The following is a 21,024-nucleotide window of genomic DNA, read 5'->3' on the forward strand; positions in this document are numbered from 1 at the left end:
TCTAAAAATACAAGTGTGCAATTGTACTAAAGGAAATGACTGGACCCTAAAGTGAGGTATACCCAAATATTTAAGTTTTAACTAGACACGATTATTATCCGTATACTTCACAGATAAATTGCTGTCTTATGATTCCATGCATACTGATTACTGATACCCAAATTTAGAAGTTAATCGTAAGCGTTTCTGTACCGAAGGGCAAATCTTTGGACGGAATTTCTCTTCAGTTATCAATCAGTTAATTATGAATGACATGAGATCCAATACTGAAAGTTAGATAAGGGCCGGAGAAAGCACCACAAAAGCAGGCACGTAGCCAGGGGGGGGTGGGGGGAAATTGAACCCCAGAAAAAAAAATAGAACCCCAGAAGAAAAAAAAGCCCCCTAGTCCCCATGGTCGCCTGGTAACTGGGCTGTGTTTATGACTGCAGTCTGTACTGTTAAAACGGCAGGCAATTGCAGACTTCACCATTTCGTAAATTATTCCCAAATCCCATTATATTTATACATGTACTTATTCCATTCAATGTGGCAAGTACTGAGTTCGGTAGGGACTGGTAAGACATTTTGGCATTTTCTTAGTGCTTAATTTCCAGCGAAAAATTAAAGAGCAGTAGTACCACAGGGCCTAGACCGTAAGAAATGTCAAAATCTTAAGACGATGAGGCCTGAGCAAGTCGTAAAACTAAATTCTGATTGGAGAATGCAGATTGCTGTTGTTCAGTTACCAAATTTACGTAAGTACTTGATTCTTTTCAGTATCAGTTTATTGCTGTCCTACAAATTTCTTTAATGCCAAATGTCGTCTAATACACCTTTTTTCTCAAACATTTTCCGGGGGCTGCCCCCCGGGCCCCCTAACCCCCCCCCCCCCCCCCCCCCCGCACAGGGGCTCCGCCCCTTGACCCCGCTGAGAGCTGCGCCCCCAGACCCCTGTTGTAGGTTTACAACCTACCAGGACGCGCGCCGAGCTGGACTCGTCGACGGAACAAATATTTTACGAGTATCACCCGTTAAGACCCCTGCCGCAGCTTGCTCGCTTCGCTCGCTGCGCAGCTGAGTTGATCGCGTCGGCTCGCTTCGCTCGCCGAGGCCCCCCCAAAGAAAAATCCTGGCTACGTGCCTGCACTAAAAGGAAAATCATATTGTATTTGTCTAATTATAATCCTACTTTCAGGGATTGGGATGAAATTTCCTGAACCGAAATTTCATAGTTTTGACTGAATTTTGTCCAGTAACCAACTAGTCAATTAGCTATGATATACTTATAGTTATAGATGACATATGACACATTCGAGGTGCCGGAAGTCTGATCATTCCAGTCGGAGGAAGCATACAACAGCTAAAACTTTACAAAATGAAAATTCATATTCTTCCATTTCTGTCCCATTTTCAAGTAATGGAATTTTTGCCGAGTGACCAATTAGTCAGTTAAATATAAATGGTTATGATACGATTGAGTTTTTTGAAGTCTTATTCCACTTCCACTCGGAGGAAACTAAGTACAACACTACAAATCTATTACTGTATTAGTATTACATTTATTGAGCCATGTAACGTAATTCAAATTGTAACTTTTCGTCCTTATTACCTGGGGACCTCAGGCTATCATGTTCATAAACATAAAGATTAGGCGGAATGACAGGCTGAGCGCGGCCCAGTAAGTCTCGTCCATGACAAAGGCGTGGGCCGAAACGTCGATAACTATTTGTTTGAAAAACTGAGTGGAGACTCTCACTTTATTCCAAAACATCAATTATATGATCGACCCACTCAAAAGAGCGAAAACAAATTGTTATAAATGGTATTTGTTAAAATGAGTATTATGTAATCCGCTATCGTGTCCACTGCCGTAGTGTTTACTGCTGCGGTAGTCGTGCCCGGTGAATAATGAATAATTTGCGGACTCTATAAATTTTTGTAAATCGTGGTCATTGAATTTGAGGGCTAACATTTTTAATACATCCGAGCTAATCATGGTGAAATAAAACTAATCGATAGTCACAAATTTTTTTAAAGACCTATTTCATCAGTTAAAGTTTCGCTAAAAAAAGATTTACACTATTTTAAAAGAAATTTACACCATTTTAAAAGAAAAATTCTTACATTTGATAGTAAAAAGGAGGTCAATCAATAAAAATCAAACACCATGCTTGAAGTAGGTACCCTGTACTGAGGGCTCATCTTGTTTGTTTAAAAGCATGAATCAGGGATTTAAAATTACCAAGGGAAATACAACACAATTTACAAATGTCATTAAGACAAGGTGAGTGATCACAAAAAACCCGTAAAATGTCCTCTTTGGACTTTATATTGTCATTCACTATAATAATCATCTGATTCAGATTACATTTAACCTGTCAACAGAGGACTTCCCAACTTGAGGCAGCCTAAGTTAGAGTGGAATCTTTACTAACCCAATTTTAAGAAGAATGAACAGCCTTAGAATCAGCCCCCGTTTTAGCAACATCTCCATTTGTTGAAGAATCTTTAGAAGCATCTGCAGTTTGAGAAGCATCTGCAGTTTTAGAAGCATCTGCAGTTTTAGAAGCATCTGCAGTTTTAGAAGCATCTGCAGGTTTAGAAGAATTTGCAGTTTTAGAGGCATCTGCAGTTTTAGAAGCATCTGCAGTTTTAGAAGCATCTGCAGTTTTAGAAGCATCTGCAGTTTTAGAAGCATCTGCAGTTTTAGAAGCATCTGCAGTTTTATTGGGAGTATCATTAGATTTAACCTCTTTATCTGCAGACGAACCTTTTGAGACATCAAAGTTAACGATTTTGTTAGAATCTTTGTCATCTGATTCATCTTTGTCTGTTTGCTTTTCAACTGTTTTATCAGCTTCAGTATTCTCGCTCTTATCGGTTGAATTTCCTTCAACAGCCTTTGTTTCAGATGCTTTATCGGTCGTATTGTCCAGGACTACAACAGGTTCTTCCTTCAGCAACTCAGTTTCAACCTTCTGAAAATGTGAGAACTTGTCAACTTGTGTTAAATTCAAATAATTTGCTAAATTAATACTTCATTTGCACATCGAAAAAGTTTTAAGATTTGGTTGTCGTGAGCTTTATCTTATTACAATCGAATGGTGATTTCTAGAATTAATGATACATCCAATTCCACCAAAGACAGGTGTATATTAAAAAATAATTATGAACCGAAGAGAAACTAAAGTTCGAAAAGGTCGAAGGTAAGACAAGAGGCTTCATTACACCTGAAGAAGCAAAGTCTGTGATGGGTATTTCAGACAACACAAATAAGGCAGGCACAGGCCCGACCAACAGGCCAAGTACAGCTCCTCACCATAAACCGGGAAAGAGCTACTTTTACCCCTCCTTGAAAGTGCACAAACTGAGGAAAGACCAACTTATCCCAGGAGTTGAACCGCCAGTGAGACTTATTACAGCACTTCAAGAAGGTATCAGTAAAAAGAGTGATGTGTTTGTAGCCACGAAATACTTAAGACCCCTGGAAAAAGACTTCTGCCAAGACCTCCTTACAGACACAACAGATGCATTAATTTGGCTCGACGAAATCAACTCTAATAAGCCCCAAGTTGAAAAGAAAACATATAAACCGTTTACTTTTGACTTCAAGGGCCTTTACGACTCACTCAGCCCCTCCCTTGTCATTGAAGCTCTTAAATTTGCCATGGACCAATTAAGACCCGACTGGTCTATGAACTTCAAAGCTTGGCTAATTGACTTGGTGAACCACAGCCTAAAATCATCTATAGGTTTTTTCGAGAATGCTTGGTACAAACAAATACACGGTGTACCTACTGGAGGTTCTCTATGTGTTCAACTGGCAAACATCGCTGTGTTTTATGTCCTTAACAAGGAAGTCTACTCAAACCCCACACTAATGGACCAAGTAGCATCTGTTAAGAGATACATTGACGACGGAGCAGGTCAGTTTACAGGTACTACCAGACAGTTTTCAGCATGGATAAAGAAGGTCAACGAAAACATCGCTCCCGATGGCCTTGAAATAGATGAATTCCAAGCAGAAAATACAGCTGAATATGTCAGTTTTCTAGATGTACAGTTTACTTTCGACCATCAAGGAGAGCTTCAAACTGATCTATACGTAAAAGAAACAGACTCCAGGTCCTACCTACATTTCAGCAGTAGTCACCCCAATCACATATTCTCAGGAATTGTATACTCCCAGTGTTTACGCCTCAGGAGGATAATCAATTCAAAGGAGAGATTAGAGACCCAGCTTAACATTCTCAAACGGGCGTTTCATGAATCAGGATACCCTAGTAAAATGGCTGACAACATAGCTAACAAAGTCCTTGGCATGGAAAGAGTGTTAGTCAGGAAGAGTACGGTCGAGCCTAATGAACAATCCCCGCTATCAGCCATACCAATCAGAGTCATCTCCAGTTATGGAAGTGACAATGACTTGGTGAATGTTGTCCAGAAATACGAAGGTCACTTGAGACGAACTCGTAGTTTTAGTGAAAGTGAGAGTCAGCAAGCCACAAACTCCACCACAGCACCGAAAGAAAAAAATAAACTGTTTCAGTTTGTGAAGAAAACGGGATCTACGCTTAGATCTCGCCTCGTTACATCTAAACAGCTTGCCTTAGGTGCTAAACATGGTAAAACTGAACCCTGTCACAGAAGAAACTGCAAGTGTTGTAAAATGATCATGAATAAGGACTCCATCACATCAAATGGCAAAAAGATCAAATCAGCCCCTGGTTGTTGCGAGACCTATAACATCATCTATCTTGTACAGTGTTCGATTTGCAAGAAAAACTATGTGGGTAGGACTATTAATAGCTTGCATAAAAGGATGGACGGACACAGGTCCAAATTTTATGAAATCGTTGATGGTAGAGCATTTTATATTACTAGTGATGAGTATAGCCTAGGAGTTCACTTGATTGACCACGGTTTAGGAGTACATACAGATTTTAATGAAACTTTTAGAACTTTTATTTTAGAGAATTGCAGTCCCAGTACACTTGAAGTAAAAGAAAATAACTACATACATTTGCTTAATTCTCTTAGACCTTTTGGCCTTAATACTGTCAATCCCTTTGGATTACCTATATTCCATAAACCTTAATATGATCTTTTTACCTTTTTCGGATTCTTAATTTTGTAACGGTTTGAGTTTCACTAACCTTTTAACATTTTTTAGGTTCAATGTCACTGGAGATGACTACAATCGAAATATATTTGGCAAGAATCTGAATGTTTTCAGTGTTGAAAGTTTAAATTCTTAAATCCTGGAGTAGTCATTCGTGTCCCTGATATTTGGGTTAATTCTAACTCTCCTGAGAAACTAAAGTTTTATTTTCTTTCGATAAGTTTATTTTAAAAATTGATCAGATCATCAAAGAAACTTAGTTGTACCTTATGATCGGCGGGTTGGGGAGGAGGTTTTGTTGGAAACAGTTTGTTGACATCGAATGCTGGATTCTTCTTCAGTTCATCTTCGCTCACGGATACAACTTCACTGTTTTTACCAGCATCTTTCGTTTCCTCGCCGTCACTTAATTTCTCTGCATCATCACTAGATTTTTCTTCATCAGATTTTTTGTCGCCAGCACCTGATTTTGCAGCATCATCAGTTTTGTCACCACCACTAGTTTTTGCTGCATCATCAGTTTTGTCACCACCACTAGGTTTTGCTGCATCATCAGTTTTGTCACCACCACTAGGTTTTGCTGCATCATCAGTTTCGACAACGCCACTAGTTTTTGCTGCACCATCAGTTTTTTCACCACCACTAGGTTTTGCTACATCATCAGTTTTTTCACCACCATAAGGTTTTGCTGCATCATCAGTTTTTTCACCATCACTAGGTTTTGCTGCACCATCAGTTTTTTCACTATCAGATTTCGCTGCACCATCAGTTTTTACACTATCAGATTTTGCTGCACCATCAGTTTTGACACTATCAGATTTTGCTGCATCATCAGTTTTGTCACTGCCACTAGATTTTGCTGCACCATCAGTTTTTACACTATCAGATTTCGCTGCACCATCAGTTTTTACACTATCAGATTTTGCTGCACCATCAGTTTTGACACTATCAGATTTTGTAGCATCATCAGTTTTTTCACCGCCACCAGATTCTGCTGCACCATCAGTTTTGACACTATCAGATTCTGCTGCACCATCAGTTTTGACACTATCAGATTTCGCTGCACCATCAGTTTTGACACTATCAGATTTTGCTGCATCATCAGTTTTGTCACCGCCACTAGATTTTGCTGCACCATTAGTTTTGACACTATCAGATTTTGCTACACCATCAATTTTGTCACCATCAGATTTCGCTGCACCATCAGTTTTGTCATCATCAGATTTTGCTGCACCATCAGTTTTGACCACCGTCATCTCTTGAAGGTTCGTCTTGTTGACCACCACACTGGGATGAGGTTTATCATCTTTAGGTTCTGTGTCAGTTTCTGGTTTAGCAGAATCTGAGCCCTTTTCATTTTCCTGCGACTTCACTTCCTTTTTTGAATCTGCGCCGTCTTGAGACTCTGTGTCCGTTTTAAGTTGTTTCTCATCACCAGAACCAGCATTAACCTCTTTGTTGTTATTGTCACCATTTGGTGCGGAAGGTTTTTGGGCCGTATCTTTCGCGACATCCGCCTTACTCTGGTCGATAACGGCAGCTTTCTGATTTTCGGGGACAGCAGGTTTCACAACTGCAGGCACCGGTTTACCAGCCTGATTTCCATCGACAGCTTTAACATCTGCCGACTGGGTGCGTGGGACCCTCTTGTGAGGAGCAGCAGCTACTAAACAAAACGTGCACAACAATATAATCCGTAGTAGCCCCCCGGACAGATCATTTCTTTTGTTCCCCCTTGATAAACGCATTAACTTCTTCTTACCATCCCGCCTCAAAACCGCGGTAGCGGACTTGGGCACTGAGCACCACAAACTGACAAAGTTTCCACCGACACTGAGCTGAACTCTCCGAACTACAAATATCACGCACTAGAGAGCACTACACTTATACTTATCAGAGAAAAGAAGGTGCTATATGGGCCGCGGGCGAAGAGGAGTGCAAATATATTACAGAAGGTTATAACGTAACAGTATTAAGATTATGTGTACAACAGGTGTGTGCAGCTATGATTGAGAGTTGTTTAACAACAATGAGAGAGAGGGAGGGTGAGCCTCTAAATATGGAATAATTGTCAACATCGTCTCGCTGCCGCGAGAACAATTGCAAAGATTTAGATCAGTAGTCTACCAAATTTGTAGCACAATTATTATAAAACTCATGGGGCCGGTGTTGAAACAAAAGATTTATTCAAAGTTCGCACAGTAAATGCTTTAGTTTTACGGATGATACAGGTAACCGTAAATATTTGTTACAAATATTTGCCCCGGTACAGTAGGCAGTGGCGTAACGTTGCCTGTTGGCGCCCCCCTGCCGAAAAAAGCGCCCCCCTGTTGGCGTAACCTCCCCTTTTGGTGCCCCTCCCTAAAATTGAACAAATTAGGTGATTTTAGAGAATACGCCGGTAAAATCTCTAAAAAAGTGTGTATCTAGAGCAAAACGCGCAGTTTTGCTAGTACTTTAGTTAAGTTTTCGAAATTTTCCCACATTCAAACGACGATTTGGCGCCCCCCTAAGACGGCGCCCCCCTGCACAGCGGGGTCAGCAGGGCCTATCGTTACACCACTGACAGTAGGTACAAGATACCGCTTTGCGCGCGGGTCATAGGTTGTATATAAGTACTAACTCGAATGGGGAAAGTGGGGGCGGTATATAATACAAGCGTTATATTTAAAATATATAGGTAGGGCAAGTCGGCACTGTAATGTAAAGCATGATTGGGAGATTGCGCGGCGTGCCAATGACACGTACGTATGATGTCCGAAGATTTCGCATATTTTTTATCGTCATCACTGATTGTAAATGTAAATTCAGGAATTGAAGAATGAAAACACCGTACACACTGAACGAATAAGCTGAGAATGCTAACTCTTTATTATTAACATGGAACCACCTGCAGTGATCATGGACGATTAGGAGTCCCATGGTGGGTTGGGGGGGGGCCGAGGGGTGAGTGTTAATGTAGCTTGTTTGATCCGAATCAGCGTCCAAAACACATTGATGAAGAATGTTTTCATACCCTTAGGCCATAGCTTATCAGCTAAGGCTTTATACGAAATAAACTTTTGTTCAAATGGGGGTGAGAAATTTACTTTTAGCGGAGCCATGCAGGCACCTTGCATATTGAGTAGCGAAAAGACCTGCTGCTGGAGTACTTGACTATATTAATAGCTTCTTTGCTTTTAAGTTCTGGTAGTAGGTTATCCACTCGATCCGAGGCGCCTATGAGAATGACCTATCCATTTGTTTGTTCTTGTCTTGAGCGGTGAGCAAAATATAGATGACTTGATTTCCTTATCACTTATGGCATAATTTTACATGAAAATATGGTAGATAATAATCTTAATATAGTTCAAGTTATCTATAGAATTCAACTACCTTTTGATCAAACTTGCCGTATGCTTGGATTTGATTTCCTAGCTTTTAATGAGTACCTACTAGCTAGTCTATTGCTCGCTTAGTTCTAGCTCTCTCACTGTTTCAGGAAGCAACCCGTATCACGTGCAAAAATGTTTAGTATGTATCCGACCACATGTGTTGTTTGCGGCGCCCTTAAGGAAGATGTGGAGATTCTTTGATTAGGGGCTCTCCATACATTTACAATGGGTGTAGGTTTATAACCTACCAGGACGCGCGCCCGAGTTTTGGACATGAACATATATTTAACTAGTTATCACCCGTTAACCAATGGGCGGCAAAATAGACTGTGATCAAATTGTATCAATCGCATACTACTCAAGAAATTACCTTCAGCTGTCAGTATGAGCGTATCCCTGATCCCATTCTTATTGTCGTTGCCACAGAATCCCAAGGGCTAGAAACATCGAACATAGAATGCGTTACCAAAAACTATTCGTGTGTTCGGAACAATTTGTTGTAGGGCCGTTTAGAAACGCTGACTTTGTCGCGGAAGGATAAACGTTTTTAGAGTTAGAGTTGTCCGTTTTACTTACGGACAATAGTAAAAAACTTTAAACGAGGCAAATTATACTAGTTGCCTCATCAAACATTAGACAAATATGTCATTATCTTGATGACTAAGTCATTAGTCACACTATGTAGGATACCAGAACAAACTTTTATCTTTCTATGTAAGATAAGCAGACGAACAAGACACGTCCAGCTTATATAAATAGTTGTCACTTTCTTTCACTTTGCAAACGTGGCAAATTAAGATTCAATTTCATCAATAACGCACAATGATTCCTTAATTACTGTTAAACTTTCAATCTAATAATTACACTTCAAGCTGTAAAGTATCCATAACCGTTTCCATCCGTTCGGCTTCGTTCCACCCATTTATACATTCATTTATAATGTTAATTTCTACGACGAATAAATCATTATCATGCAAGCAAATGTAAATCTGTTTTTGAAACATAAATACAACTACTATAGTAGTATGCCATATCAGCCCTAATAAAGTCAAAGAGTGTGTGTCCGCTGAAGTCGGAAAATGTAGATTATTATTTGTGAACATGAATAAGTTTACCCTTGTTTAAGATGTTGGACTCCAACAAACGTACGTTTGTTTTTGATCTTGTAAGCTGCCAATTGCCAGTTTCATGTAAACAAAACTCTTGCCTGACTACCAGGCACTATGTCTTATGAAATGCTGGGCATACTTTTGGAACTTGCAATGCACGTACAGCAGGTAGTGTAACATTGTTTTCAGCATATTTCCCTTGACTATCAAATATTATCATTGAGCGATCCATTAATGAAGATCAGCCCCAGTTTGAGGTTTGTTTTTTTTTCGGGCATGTTTCCTTGTTTATCAATATCATGTGATTTGTCCCATCAGTAATAAGAGCAACCTTTGTGATTATAAAAGCCTCGTTTAATCCACTAAACATATATTTTGTATTTTTGATGTAGTTAAGGGGTCGAGGTCATTGGTGTTCAATAAGTCCTTGTGACAATAAATTAGCGATCCTTTTCTTTCGAAATGATAATGATATTTAATTCACACCATGAAAAAATTTACAATGATTCATTGCTCTATTACGAAGGAAACAATCCAAGAATCAAGCTCAAGTTTCAGTAACACTTGAAAATTGAAATATATATAGAAGAAAAATCAAAATCACTATTTTTAACTAAGAACGGTGTGACTCATTTACTGACATTCACTAAAATTCACGGGGTCTCAAGACCTCTTATCATATTTTAAAATTGTCCTGCTTAGCAGTGTTTCAGATCTCTCACTAACATCCCGTGTTCAAGAAGAGATTCTGAATCCTCTGATCAAGCACTATCCGCCGTTTTCTTCCCTCCATCTTGGAATGAACCTATTTAAATCAAGCAGCTTCACAGAGCTAGAGCTTTTCTGTTTCGTAAAAATTTTATATATGCAGCGGAATAGCTTCTTGTGAATGGGAAGGTTGTTACCAGTACTGCGGTGATAGCCCCGCTTTAACTTTGCCGTCTCCACACACCTTGCACTGGACACCAGAGTTGTTTTTAGTTTCCGTAAAGCTATCCTCGCTATCGCTAATAAGTATCGTGCAGGTTTGGCACAGATTTCGATGATAAAGGATCGCAGTTTCAATACTTTTAGACGATTTAGTTTGTCCGCAGTGTCGGTAACGCTCGAGAGGGCCTGCTTTTTACTGCTTGACATGCGAAGGACTGTGATTCCGTAGATCGACTGGAGAACGGCCTTGTCCACAGTACACTCTTCATCCCCGGTGATCGTAGTTTCGTCCCTCATTCCTTCCTGGACCCTGAGAGTGGATTGTTTATATCAGTGCAATATTCTTATCAGTGCATTATTCTTATTATGATAACAACTATGTGATACCCATACAGAAACGCTGAACTAAAGAATAGTATCAATTGAGGTGAATATAACATGTTCAATCGGCCATTTAATTATTCTCAATGCATCTTTCAGTTTTCAAGCATCCTATGACTAGACTAATTTGAATACTATTCTATGGAGCGGTCGAATAGCACTTTAAAACTCTTTAAGTGGTTCTGGAGTAATTGCAGACATAGTTCACAAATGCTTACCGTGTTTAAATGCCCTTCGATCTGCAAAATTCAGGCTTTGACAGTCTTTATAAAGATGTCAGCAACGTTTTAAAATATCAGAACCCTTGCATTGCAAGTGGCAATAAAATTCTTTCAATTTTTGAATTTCTGGTGTAGTAAGTGTGAAACTTTAATTGGAGCAACAATCAAACGGCAAGTTGGTCGATTAGCTCCGACAGTCTATGCACGGTCCCTGCACGGTTCCAGCACAATTGAACACTTGATGCACACAACGTTAGTAGCCGGCCTAATACCGCTTTTCCAAGTGCCGGCTAGTACCGGTTTGGAACCTCAAGAAGTTGGTCTGCTTTAAGCTCAGCTAATTGCCGCTGTGACCGCCCTAGTAACCGGTTAGTAGCCGGCTAGTAGCCGGCTAGTGACCGCTTTTCAAGTGCCGGCTATTAGCCGACTAGTAGCCGGTTTGGAACCTCAATAAAGTAGGTCTGCTTTTAGAGCCACCAATAGCCGGCTAGTGACCGCCTAGTAGCCGGTAGTAGCCTTTTTGGTGGTCAGATCCGGCTAGTAGCCCATTAGTAGCCGGCTAGTGACCACTTTTATACAAGTGAGCGGTTAGTAGCCGTTTGGTAATGTGAAGTTGAGGAGCTGTTTATTAAACAAAAGTGGCTCTAGCCGGCTAGTACCTGATCATATGTTACTGTGCAGGCACCGTGCATAGACCTGCAGGGGATGTGCTGGGACTGACCGTGCAGGAGTGTGCATCAAGTGTTCTTGTGCAGGGACCGTGCATGGAGTGTTCTTTGTTTGTTGCATGGACCGTGCAGGGACCGTGCATAGACTGTCCGGAGCTAAACGACCAACTTCCCCAATCAAACATTGATAATAAGTCGTCCTAAAAGCCTTACAGTGGATAGCTCGGCCACTCTGTTTATCGTTCGCAACAATGATACGTTTCATGGTTATAAACCGAACATTAAGATTAAATGTATTTTGCCGGTATTAAGTGCATGGTATACTTTTGACTATATGTCACCCTGAAGACTGTGTCTTCCAGTACCCATAAAAACATTATATTTTGGAGTCGTGAATAAGACTTAACACAACCAAGCAGGTAAGGATGCATTCGACGATTGAATTTCGTGTCAGATTTGATGAGTTTTCTGTTTAAAACCCAATAGTATAATAATGAGCTTTTTGAAGCTAGCAAGAGAACAGTATTTGTTCCAAATATTGCCTCACCTGTCGGACTCAGGTAGCATTGGTGCCTCCCTCCGTACAACAGCAATGCCCTCAGGTTGATCCTTACTTCGATCTCCTTGTAATAGTCATCCGCGTCGGGCTTGATGAAAGTAGTGTTAAACTCTCGTCGACAGTCTTGGTAGAACACCTCGTCTGAGTACTTGTTCAGGGTGCCCGCCGTCTCACCTGTCGAAAGTATCATTGGTTCAATAGTTCAACTTACTACGAATGACCTCCATCCCCCGTCTTGATATATAAAATCCTATGATACCAGCTTAACAGTTTTTATAGTTGATGGTTTTTTAAAATCACATGAGTCCAATAATACTACGATTTTGCAGTTTATTCGTTGTAGGAGTTTTCCAGAATTTGCTTATTTAAGAAAATATAATGCAAATTTTACTTCTCAGATTTGATATTAATCTGGAGCCAGTCATATGGTATAACGTGATATTTAGAAATTAATAACTTATAGATGCCTAACAGATTAGCTTTATCGTCGCTTGCATTTGCAGTAGTAATTTAATGAATATTGGCGAAACAAGCGTGTGCGTGAACTTCAAAGAAATATGTGCGGTTACGTGACGTGATAGTGATTCTGTAATTATTCAATCAAAAAGTACGTTTTCCATCAATACTCTCAACAAGGTGTCTGATCGAAGGACGTTACATTTGTTACCATCACCATGTGCACATTGGCATGACACGTTAACGCTACTAATATAATCTGGGAGCAGTTATTCCCATAATATCTCATTTATTTAAATTTTTTCAACGATGTGCAACTGGAGATAAACGTTTTTAAAATAATAAATATTGATCGAATCGATTCAAATTTGAATCGAGACTACCGTACGGCCAATACATTTAACAAGTTACCATCATTTTTAATCACTAGATTTTCGCAAAGTTTTAGTCTACAACAATTTTAGTCACATTTTTTCGATTTTCGAGACCATTTTCCATCCTTTTTATTTTAATGTTTCCATAACACAAAGCAGCGGTTTTAACTATCCCATATTCATCCACAGTAACTTTTAAATAGTGAACTATCTTGCTCGGACAAATATTTTTTGATGCAGTTTTTTGCATTAGTTTAGGAAAAGCTAAAATTCTAGAAAGGGGCGTTATCACATAATTACTTCATGAAGTATCTGCATTCTAGTATTTAACTCACTGAATTCATGAATTAAAACTAGATGCAGATACTGCCTGGATGGAAAATGTGAAGTAAGAGAAAGTGAAAAGCATATAAGCAGTGGATTACACGTGTAATAGTTAAAGTAGTTCAGCAGTAGTTTTCAGCAGCAGCATAATATTCATAATCCATATATGCTCTACCGAAATTTTGGTCTGCTTTTAAATTAGTTCCGAAAAATGTAGTCTCAATAAATTTGGTTATACAACAATCAAATTTTGACTAAATTTATGTCGACTAAATTTGTCATTTCTTAAGGTATTTGATCAATAATGAAGGGTTGATGAACATCATAACTATGTTGATAGAATTTTTATAAAACTTATGATAAAATTTTGATGCAAAAAGTCATCGAAGTATCATTGGTTGATCAATAATAATGTTGAAATCAAGATTGTGAAGGGGCTTAGTCCCAGGCTATTCAATACAAGCAGTGTTCACTTTTTTTCGTGTCGTTTTGTGCAGATAATAAAATAATAAATTTGAAATTGAATAACACCGCTTTTTAAGATATAACTTATATTCAGAGTGTTAGAACTATTCATCCCAAAAATATCATGAATACTGAGCTAAAAGATGAACTTCGCTCGAAATATATCGTCAATACTAAAGCCCGAAAATGGTACGTAAATATATTTATGCAAAGATCGGAATTCCAAATACGACGAATAGTTATCCCATAAAGTTTTTCAAGTTTCATATGGGACAGTTTGAAAAGGTAAGATTTTATGAGAAAAGCTTTAAAAGATTAAAAGATCAACACGAATAAATAAATTGATTTCTCATCACTAAGTGGCCCTTTATCAATAGTTTTTCAGTTCTAATTGAATTCATCGTTTGCTTAGGGATTGAAAATAATGAAAGAAATATTTTAGATACAGCATTCATTATATTGGCTTTTTAAAAACAAATCGACCCATGATGCTAAAGAGAGTAAGAAATCGCTACTCATATTTCATCATACATGATTTATTAATAAATTAATCTATATTCAAATTAATTGTTTTTTAAATTTTGGTTTTGGGTTCAAAAAGTGGGGCCTTACTTTCATTCTTATTCTACACTGGGACGAAACATTTTCTGATTTATCAAGTAAATGGATTATTATTTGCTCTAACAGTCGATACCTCAAATAAATCATTCGAACAAGGCCATTTAACTTGATAAAGCATTATGTTTGCTTCATTAAAACCCTAAAGATTTGTTCCCGTATGATTTTTTTTAAAGGGTTCTGTAAATTTTGACAAATGACCACACACTGTACAGAATTTTTACGACATTTGACGAAAGTCACCGGTCCGCACGAACTGTTGATTTTACAGCAGGATTTTTCTCATATAATAAAAGATCACAAATCTTACTAAAACGTCCTGAGTTTCGTTTGTCCTTGATTTCCTCCGATCTTCTGATTAACCTGAGCATGTAATCCCTCAAGTTCTTTCTTGAATTTCTTTTAACTTTCTTTGAAGGTGCTCCCTCTGTATTTTCCTTGTTTTGGTGGACTGTACCGTTTTAACAAAGTCCTGCCATCTCAGTCAGAGATGCTGCTTACTTTCTGTTGCCTGTTCCACCATCGTCGTATCCAAATCGTTATCAAGATTCCACGTCACCATTATAGGCAGCTTCAATCGTTATATCTGAGCCATCAATTGTTTATTTCCGGAGATTCCCATCCTTATATTGGACCCCTCCGCGTACACACCTCTAACCTGAACTCTGGGTCTCCGTTAACACACTTTTGGTCACAGTGGCCTTGGCCTGCACATCTGCACTTAGGAGGATTGTTACATTCTGTGCACCTTGTTGACCGGTGAAGTTTGGGTTTTGGTATGCTTTAATGCTTTTTGGTTTTTACAATGTCTTTTCGCGTGACTGATATTCGCACTGTAGTTAACCGTTTGAGAGTTTCCTACGAGATGAACATCGAATTGGACGACTGTCTCACGTGATCAAAGTTTGGGTGTAGACCGTGACGACATTGAATTTGCTTTTAACACTCTCAATCGAAGGAAGTGCCAGAATCAACGTCGCTCTGAGTTGCGATCTTTATTCGGGAGAAGATTTGGGCATGATAGAACCCCGGGTTACTTCTTAAGCTGACAGATTCAAGACTTGGTCTGGCAGCTGCTCAGACTTGTTTTTGGACATACAGGGACTTCACTCGAAATAGGTTAGCCCATCTCCTGTCAACTTGCTTTCCTCTCTTTTGGTGACCCCAAGACTCCTCAAACAATTTAGAGTTCCGTTTTTTTTTTTGCACTGATGGAAGATGAATTAGAATTTCTCGGTGAACCCGAGACTGCACCAGACCTCGAACACAGCAACACCATTCATTATACGTCCCTCCTGTTTCCCTGTTAACTCCGAACAAGAGTTAGGCGGGAAAGCCTGTTTTCCATTGACTATAGGGATCGTAACACTGTCTCTGTCAGTTACTTTCTTCATCACTACCCATGGTGTCATCCTCCTGCTTTGTGGTTTTACTTCTTACGGGAATATAATGGGAGAAAGCGCAACGTTTGAGGATCCCAATGAGCCTCCACTCGGTTTACCTGACTTTGTTTTGTTCATCTGGGCTGTCAGATTGAGTCCTTCGGATGTCCATTGGAGAATAGGTTTTTCCTTTTTCCGCCATGAATGGCTATTGATTGGGTTCTTTCCCAACGATTTATTACCCATCCATCATCCATTTCTTTGAGCGAAGCGTGTCCCGCGGGAGCTGAGATTTAGGAGGAAGGTGCTGCCTCTCATTTAACAGTCTGATGAGGGTGTTTATAACAACATGAGGTTCTGACAGCCTGGGACTGAAGAGTGATCACTACCACTACTAGAATACTAGGCTGTGATCTGTAGCAACGATTTCTGGAGATGAAAAAGTTCGGGTCAGCTAACGAAACCGAACCAACTTAGCCTGGTGCAGGTCCCTCGTACGCGAAGGAGGTACTAATCAAAGATATTACAAGTGTCGATATTAAGATACACAACGGAAGAGGCAGGTGTAGTTAACTGAAAGATTGACGGCTGTAATTCCCAACTGTGTGGAAGTAAGTCCAGGAATCCCGCTCTGGTGCTGCTCCTGGTGCTGGTGTCTTATCTCCTTCCTTTCGACACACGAGTTTTTTTTGCTTCGAGGAATGTTTCCGCAAAGTGGGCTACTCACCCTACTCCCCGTCCGCTCACTGGCTTTCCCTTGTTCTGCATGATCCTATCGGATCTCAGTAACAAAGTCGACAGTTCTTCCATAATTACCGCTAGATCCGAATAGTAAAAAGTGTTTAAGAGGGGCAAATGGTTTCAGGAATAAACCATTTAAAATGGAGGGAGAATTGGCAAATAATTTAGTGAAATGCGAAACCGTGTAATTAAGTTAATCCAATAAACGTAAGACCACTTTAAAGGGTGTACCTCGTTACGGTGATGTTAACGCTAAATGATTAAGCAACGAGTACACACATCATGTAGCCTAGGCGTGATTCGCTCACTCAAAATAAAGACCGGTAGAGACATTCTATTGGCTTTTTTTTTTTCTATGAGGAACACACTAAATTTTTAGTTTTAAAAACCTTTTTAACTTATCACGACTGTTGTCCAGCGGGTGGATTATAAATGTTACGTACAGCTAACATAATGTATGTATAAACCTCTGGTAGAAGACCCTAGATACATGACGATTACAATCACCGATGGAATGCATTACCAAACCCATGCCTACCTGCCTAGTCGGTCCAATGAAACCAGAATAAGTAAAAAAACAGCGATGACTGTTTTGAAGTAACACAATAATAACTCGTAAACAGAAATATGAACGAAGCTGAAACACCAGACATATCTAAAATTAGAAACCATCAAAGTCTATACCACATGGTAGTGCAGGGATCATCAGCAAAATATTTTACACGCAGAAAATTTGCAAGGTCAACTGAACAATCATCCTTCAATTTATCCTCTTGTTAACAAAAACTTAAACGGCATAAAAATTGATACGGATGCTCAGTAAATGTTCTGTGCTAAGGTATAATGTCACACAAGCAGTAAGTACCATCATTATCATGGACTTGTGCTGCAAGACACGTCCGCATCAAACTAAACAAACTGAAAGGCCAAAATGGATTTGATTTCGTGAAACGAATAGGAATAAATTAAATGAAGACAACGAGAACAGAAAGATTTTTAACATCACCTCTATACCAGCTATATAGAAAGTATTTTAGGAGCGGCTACACATGAACTAGCACCGTACCGCAAAACAACGCAGGAGATACCACCACTAGGAAAGTGAACGAGGGCAGTTCTTCCTCATATATAAAATATGAGGGTGGGTCACTACATATATAGCTGGACACACGCACATTTCAGGCAGAAGCTGGCAAATTGCCCGGAGTTTTAAAGAGAAGAAGCTGGTAATTACACTGCCTTCTAGACAGCTCGTTTAGCTCCACTCTGCCCGGGTCGGATGAGCAACAACAAACGATGTTTACAAGTACACGGAGTCTGTCGCTGTATTGTGGGCATCTCTTCAAACGAGCGATGACATAATGACATTTAACACCTGAATATAGTCGTTAATTTTTACTACAGTTGTGTCGAAAATATCCGCGACATATTGTACAACTTACCGAAATATCGCCACATCCTGAAAACATTATACAGAGTACAGACTGATGGCGTTGTATCAACTTAACTGTACTCCCACCCAGTAGTAAATAATTTTTCTCAGAGACCAGGAACAGAAAGCTGACCAACTGAACTAACTGTGACAAAGTATAAAACTATTAAGTACCAAACCAAACCATTGATCCTAGCAATTTCTGCATAATCTAATTCAATATATGTTAAAGACTTGATGTTAAACCATGCTACACAAAGGTCGACCAGTCTACGAACCAAAAGAGCACACTTTCAGACTAGCCAACAAGTCGTCAGAAGACAGAACACACGGACAGAAAATTAGTAAAACGAGGTGGTAGATCCATCCCCTTGCACACTAGATATTGTAAGAGTCAGTACAACCCGGCCCCGACGATGGAAACAGTACTGGTGCGGCAGCAGCACCTATTTTAAAGAGATAGACTGAACATGAACAATGCAGACTAGTGTTGGCCACGAGAAAAACTCAAGTTAGAGCACCGTTCATTAGAGGGGAGAGCACGTATGGAGCAATTAAGATTAGAGCTGACTACTTGACTAAAGCTCTTCTCCTCTCTCCGATGTACAGGTCATCAGAGGTTTCTTAATAAGCTGGCTTTAATCGCAAGGTCACGCCCTACTTAGAACTGAAAAAACTGATGGAAGTCACGCAAGTTCAAATACATTAAAATCTGCCGCAGAGCGAAATATGAACAAAATATAGTGCAATGTTGTTTAAGTGATATGTCAAACGAGTTAAAGAAACTACATAGAAGAGCCACCAGTATTAAATAATACATATAAACTTCTCGGGGAGCATGTTTATTGTTTTTGACATAAATGAATAAAGAATAATATGTCGCATGTGTAATACATAAGACAAGAATCTACCAGCGTCAAAAATCAAAACATGCACTCCCCCGGACTTTACTGAAACTCCCCGACAGCTATGAGAAAATAACAGAGGAAATACTGAGGAACAGTTGGCAAGCAAATCACACAACGGGGGATCCTCATAATGTGTACACTGCGCAAACACTACCTCTGAGAGAACTAAAAGAAGATTGCTTGCCAAGTGCAACCTCAGGTGGCTGGCGTGAATATATCTTTCACAAGGTGGCACAAACACTGATACAGTCAATATGCTTGATTGTAATGATTAGATCAAGTGGAATAATTACTAATTAGAGGTGAGACCTTATTAAGGAGGAATGGTAATCAGGTGAAGAATATTGTCTGAACCAAAGTAACCCTGAGAGAAACTGTAAAGTGACAGATAGAGTGTAAATAGAAACTACGGTTGCTAAAGACTATGCTACATCATAATTACAAGGACAGAAGGGCGAGGCTACACAAAAGTGAATGACAAATTTCAAGGTGGAACCGTCATACACTGTCCCTGGGGATATCATATACCTACTTACAAATTATTTATAGCAAGTGAATCCTCTAAAAGACATATCGGCTAATACTACACTACTGTTGGAGAAAGGCGTCGAAAAAAGGACCGATTGCTAACAGCAGCCAACGAGGGTTCTCCAGCTTACGTCATGACTAAGTAGGACAACTAATTAGAGGATACAGTATCATCTTTAACTCAATTGGAAGTGGTACAACATGTATCCAGAATCTATAGTTTAGATCACTGGTATGTGTCTCCGGAATGTCTATGGTATGTTTCACTTGTAAGTTTTCTCTGGTATGTTTTTCCTCTGTGTATGTTTTCTCTGGTATGTGTTCTGGTATGTGTTTCCGTATGTCTCTGGTAAGTTTAAGTATATGGTATGTCCCTATGGTATTTCTTAATGGTATGTGTATGGTATGTCTATGGTATTCTATGGTATGTCAAATGGACTGTTTATGGTCTGTCTATGGAATGTTTATGGTATGTCTGGTATATCTGGTATGTCCCTGAGTGTTTCCCTGGAATGTCCGCCAATAAATTGTCTTCATTATCATATTAGACAGAGTCCGAGAGGTACATACAAATACTTTCGCGCACTATAAGAGCTCCTCACTGCAGACGTATATAACAAAAATAATGGTAAACAGATAACAACAAACTGCACAACAAAAACTTTAAAATGTGGGTATATGCGGCCCTGAGAGCATAACCCACAGTTCCAGATACTCCGTGTCACACTGCGTGAACATCTGTAGTTACGACAATGCCATAATACCCTTTAACCCCATGTTGTATCCTATTGTGTATAATCTAATTTAGCCCCTCTTTGTCCGAGATTGCAACCCGAGCCTACAACCGGCTGGAAACCCATAGTTGTCTCGGGCTCGTGTAACACACAAGTCCACAACATTTCTATCAACAAACATCACCGTACTGGCGCCACGCACCACACCTTTAATACCTGATTAAGAAGGTGCTGGAGATGAGAGTAAATGCAGTGATCTTAAACCCTAAATTCTTGTTTTCTAGCTGACTTCTTTGAAGAAATTGCACACGGAATGTTAGAAAATATGTAATTCAGTTGGACCGCTGGACGGCCGGACGGCTGATTATTAAAATACCCATCATTGCTCGTAGAAAATGTAAACATATTATGAAAGAATGAGTGATCATTGCTCAAAAATATATATTCATGGTGCGAATGAACGAAGTGTCAAATACACAGCAGAAACGGATATAATCATAAAGTTATGGGGTTATCTCCGATTATTTCATGTACTCTTTAGTAAATCTTGAATTGTATCCACGACAAAGAGTCAAGCATATTGATTTGATTAAACAACGGAGGAAAATTATGATTTTAAACCACAGGGAATACGATTATGTTCTATCATAAATCAATACCCATGACATTCAACAGGCCAAACTAAATCTGTGATTGTGAGATGGCAAACCCACATT

General features: G+C 39.4%; 1 protein-coding gene across 1 annotated transcript; it reads right to left on the minus strand.

Annotated features, from left to right (window-relative positions):
* Positions 1–2,358: 2,358 nt before the first annotated feature.
* LOC134826837 (nucleolar protein dao-5-like) lies at positions 2,359–15,145 on the minus strand. Its single transcript, XM_063839340.1, has 5 exons — positions 15,085–15,145; positions 12,373–12,520; positions 10,692–10,827; positions 5,371–6,972; positions 2,359–2,960 (listed from the first exon to the last, which is right to left on the minus strand). Exons 1-5 carry the CDS (start codon positions 15,143–15,145, stop codon positions 2,424–2,426), a joined length of 2,484 nt encoding a protein of 827 aa, XP_063695410.1. The 3' UTR covers positions 2,359–2,423.
* Positions 15,146–21,024: the final 5,879 nt, after the last annotated feature.

This window comes from Bolinopsis microptera, chromosome 2 (genome assembly GCF_026151205.1).
Source record: "Bolinopsis microptera isolate Bmic1 chromosome 2, MBARI_Bmic_1.0, whole genome shotgun sequence".
Lineage (NCBI taxonomy): Eukaryota > Metazoa > Ctenophora > Tentaculata > Lobata > Bolinopsidae > Bolinopsis > Bolinopsis microptera.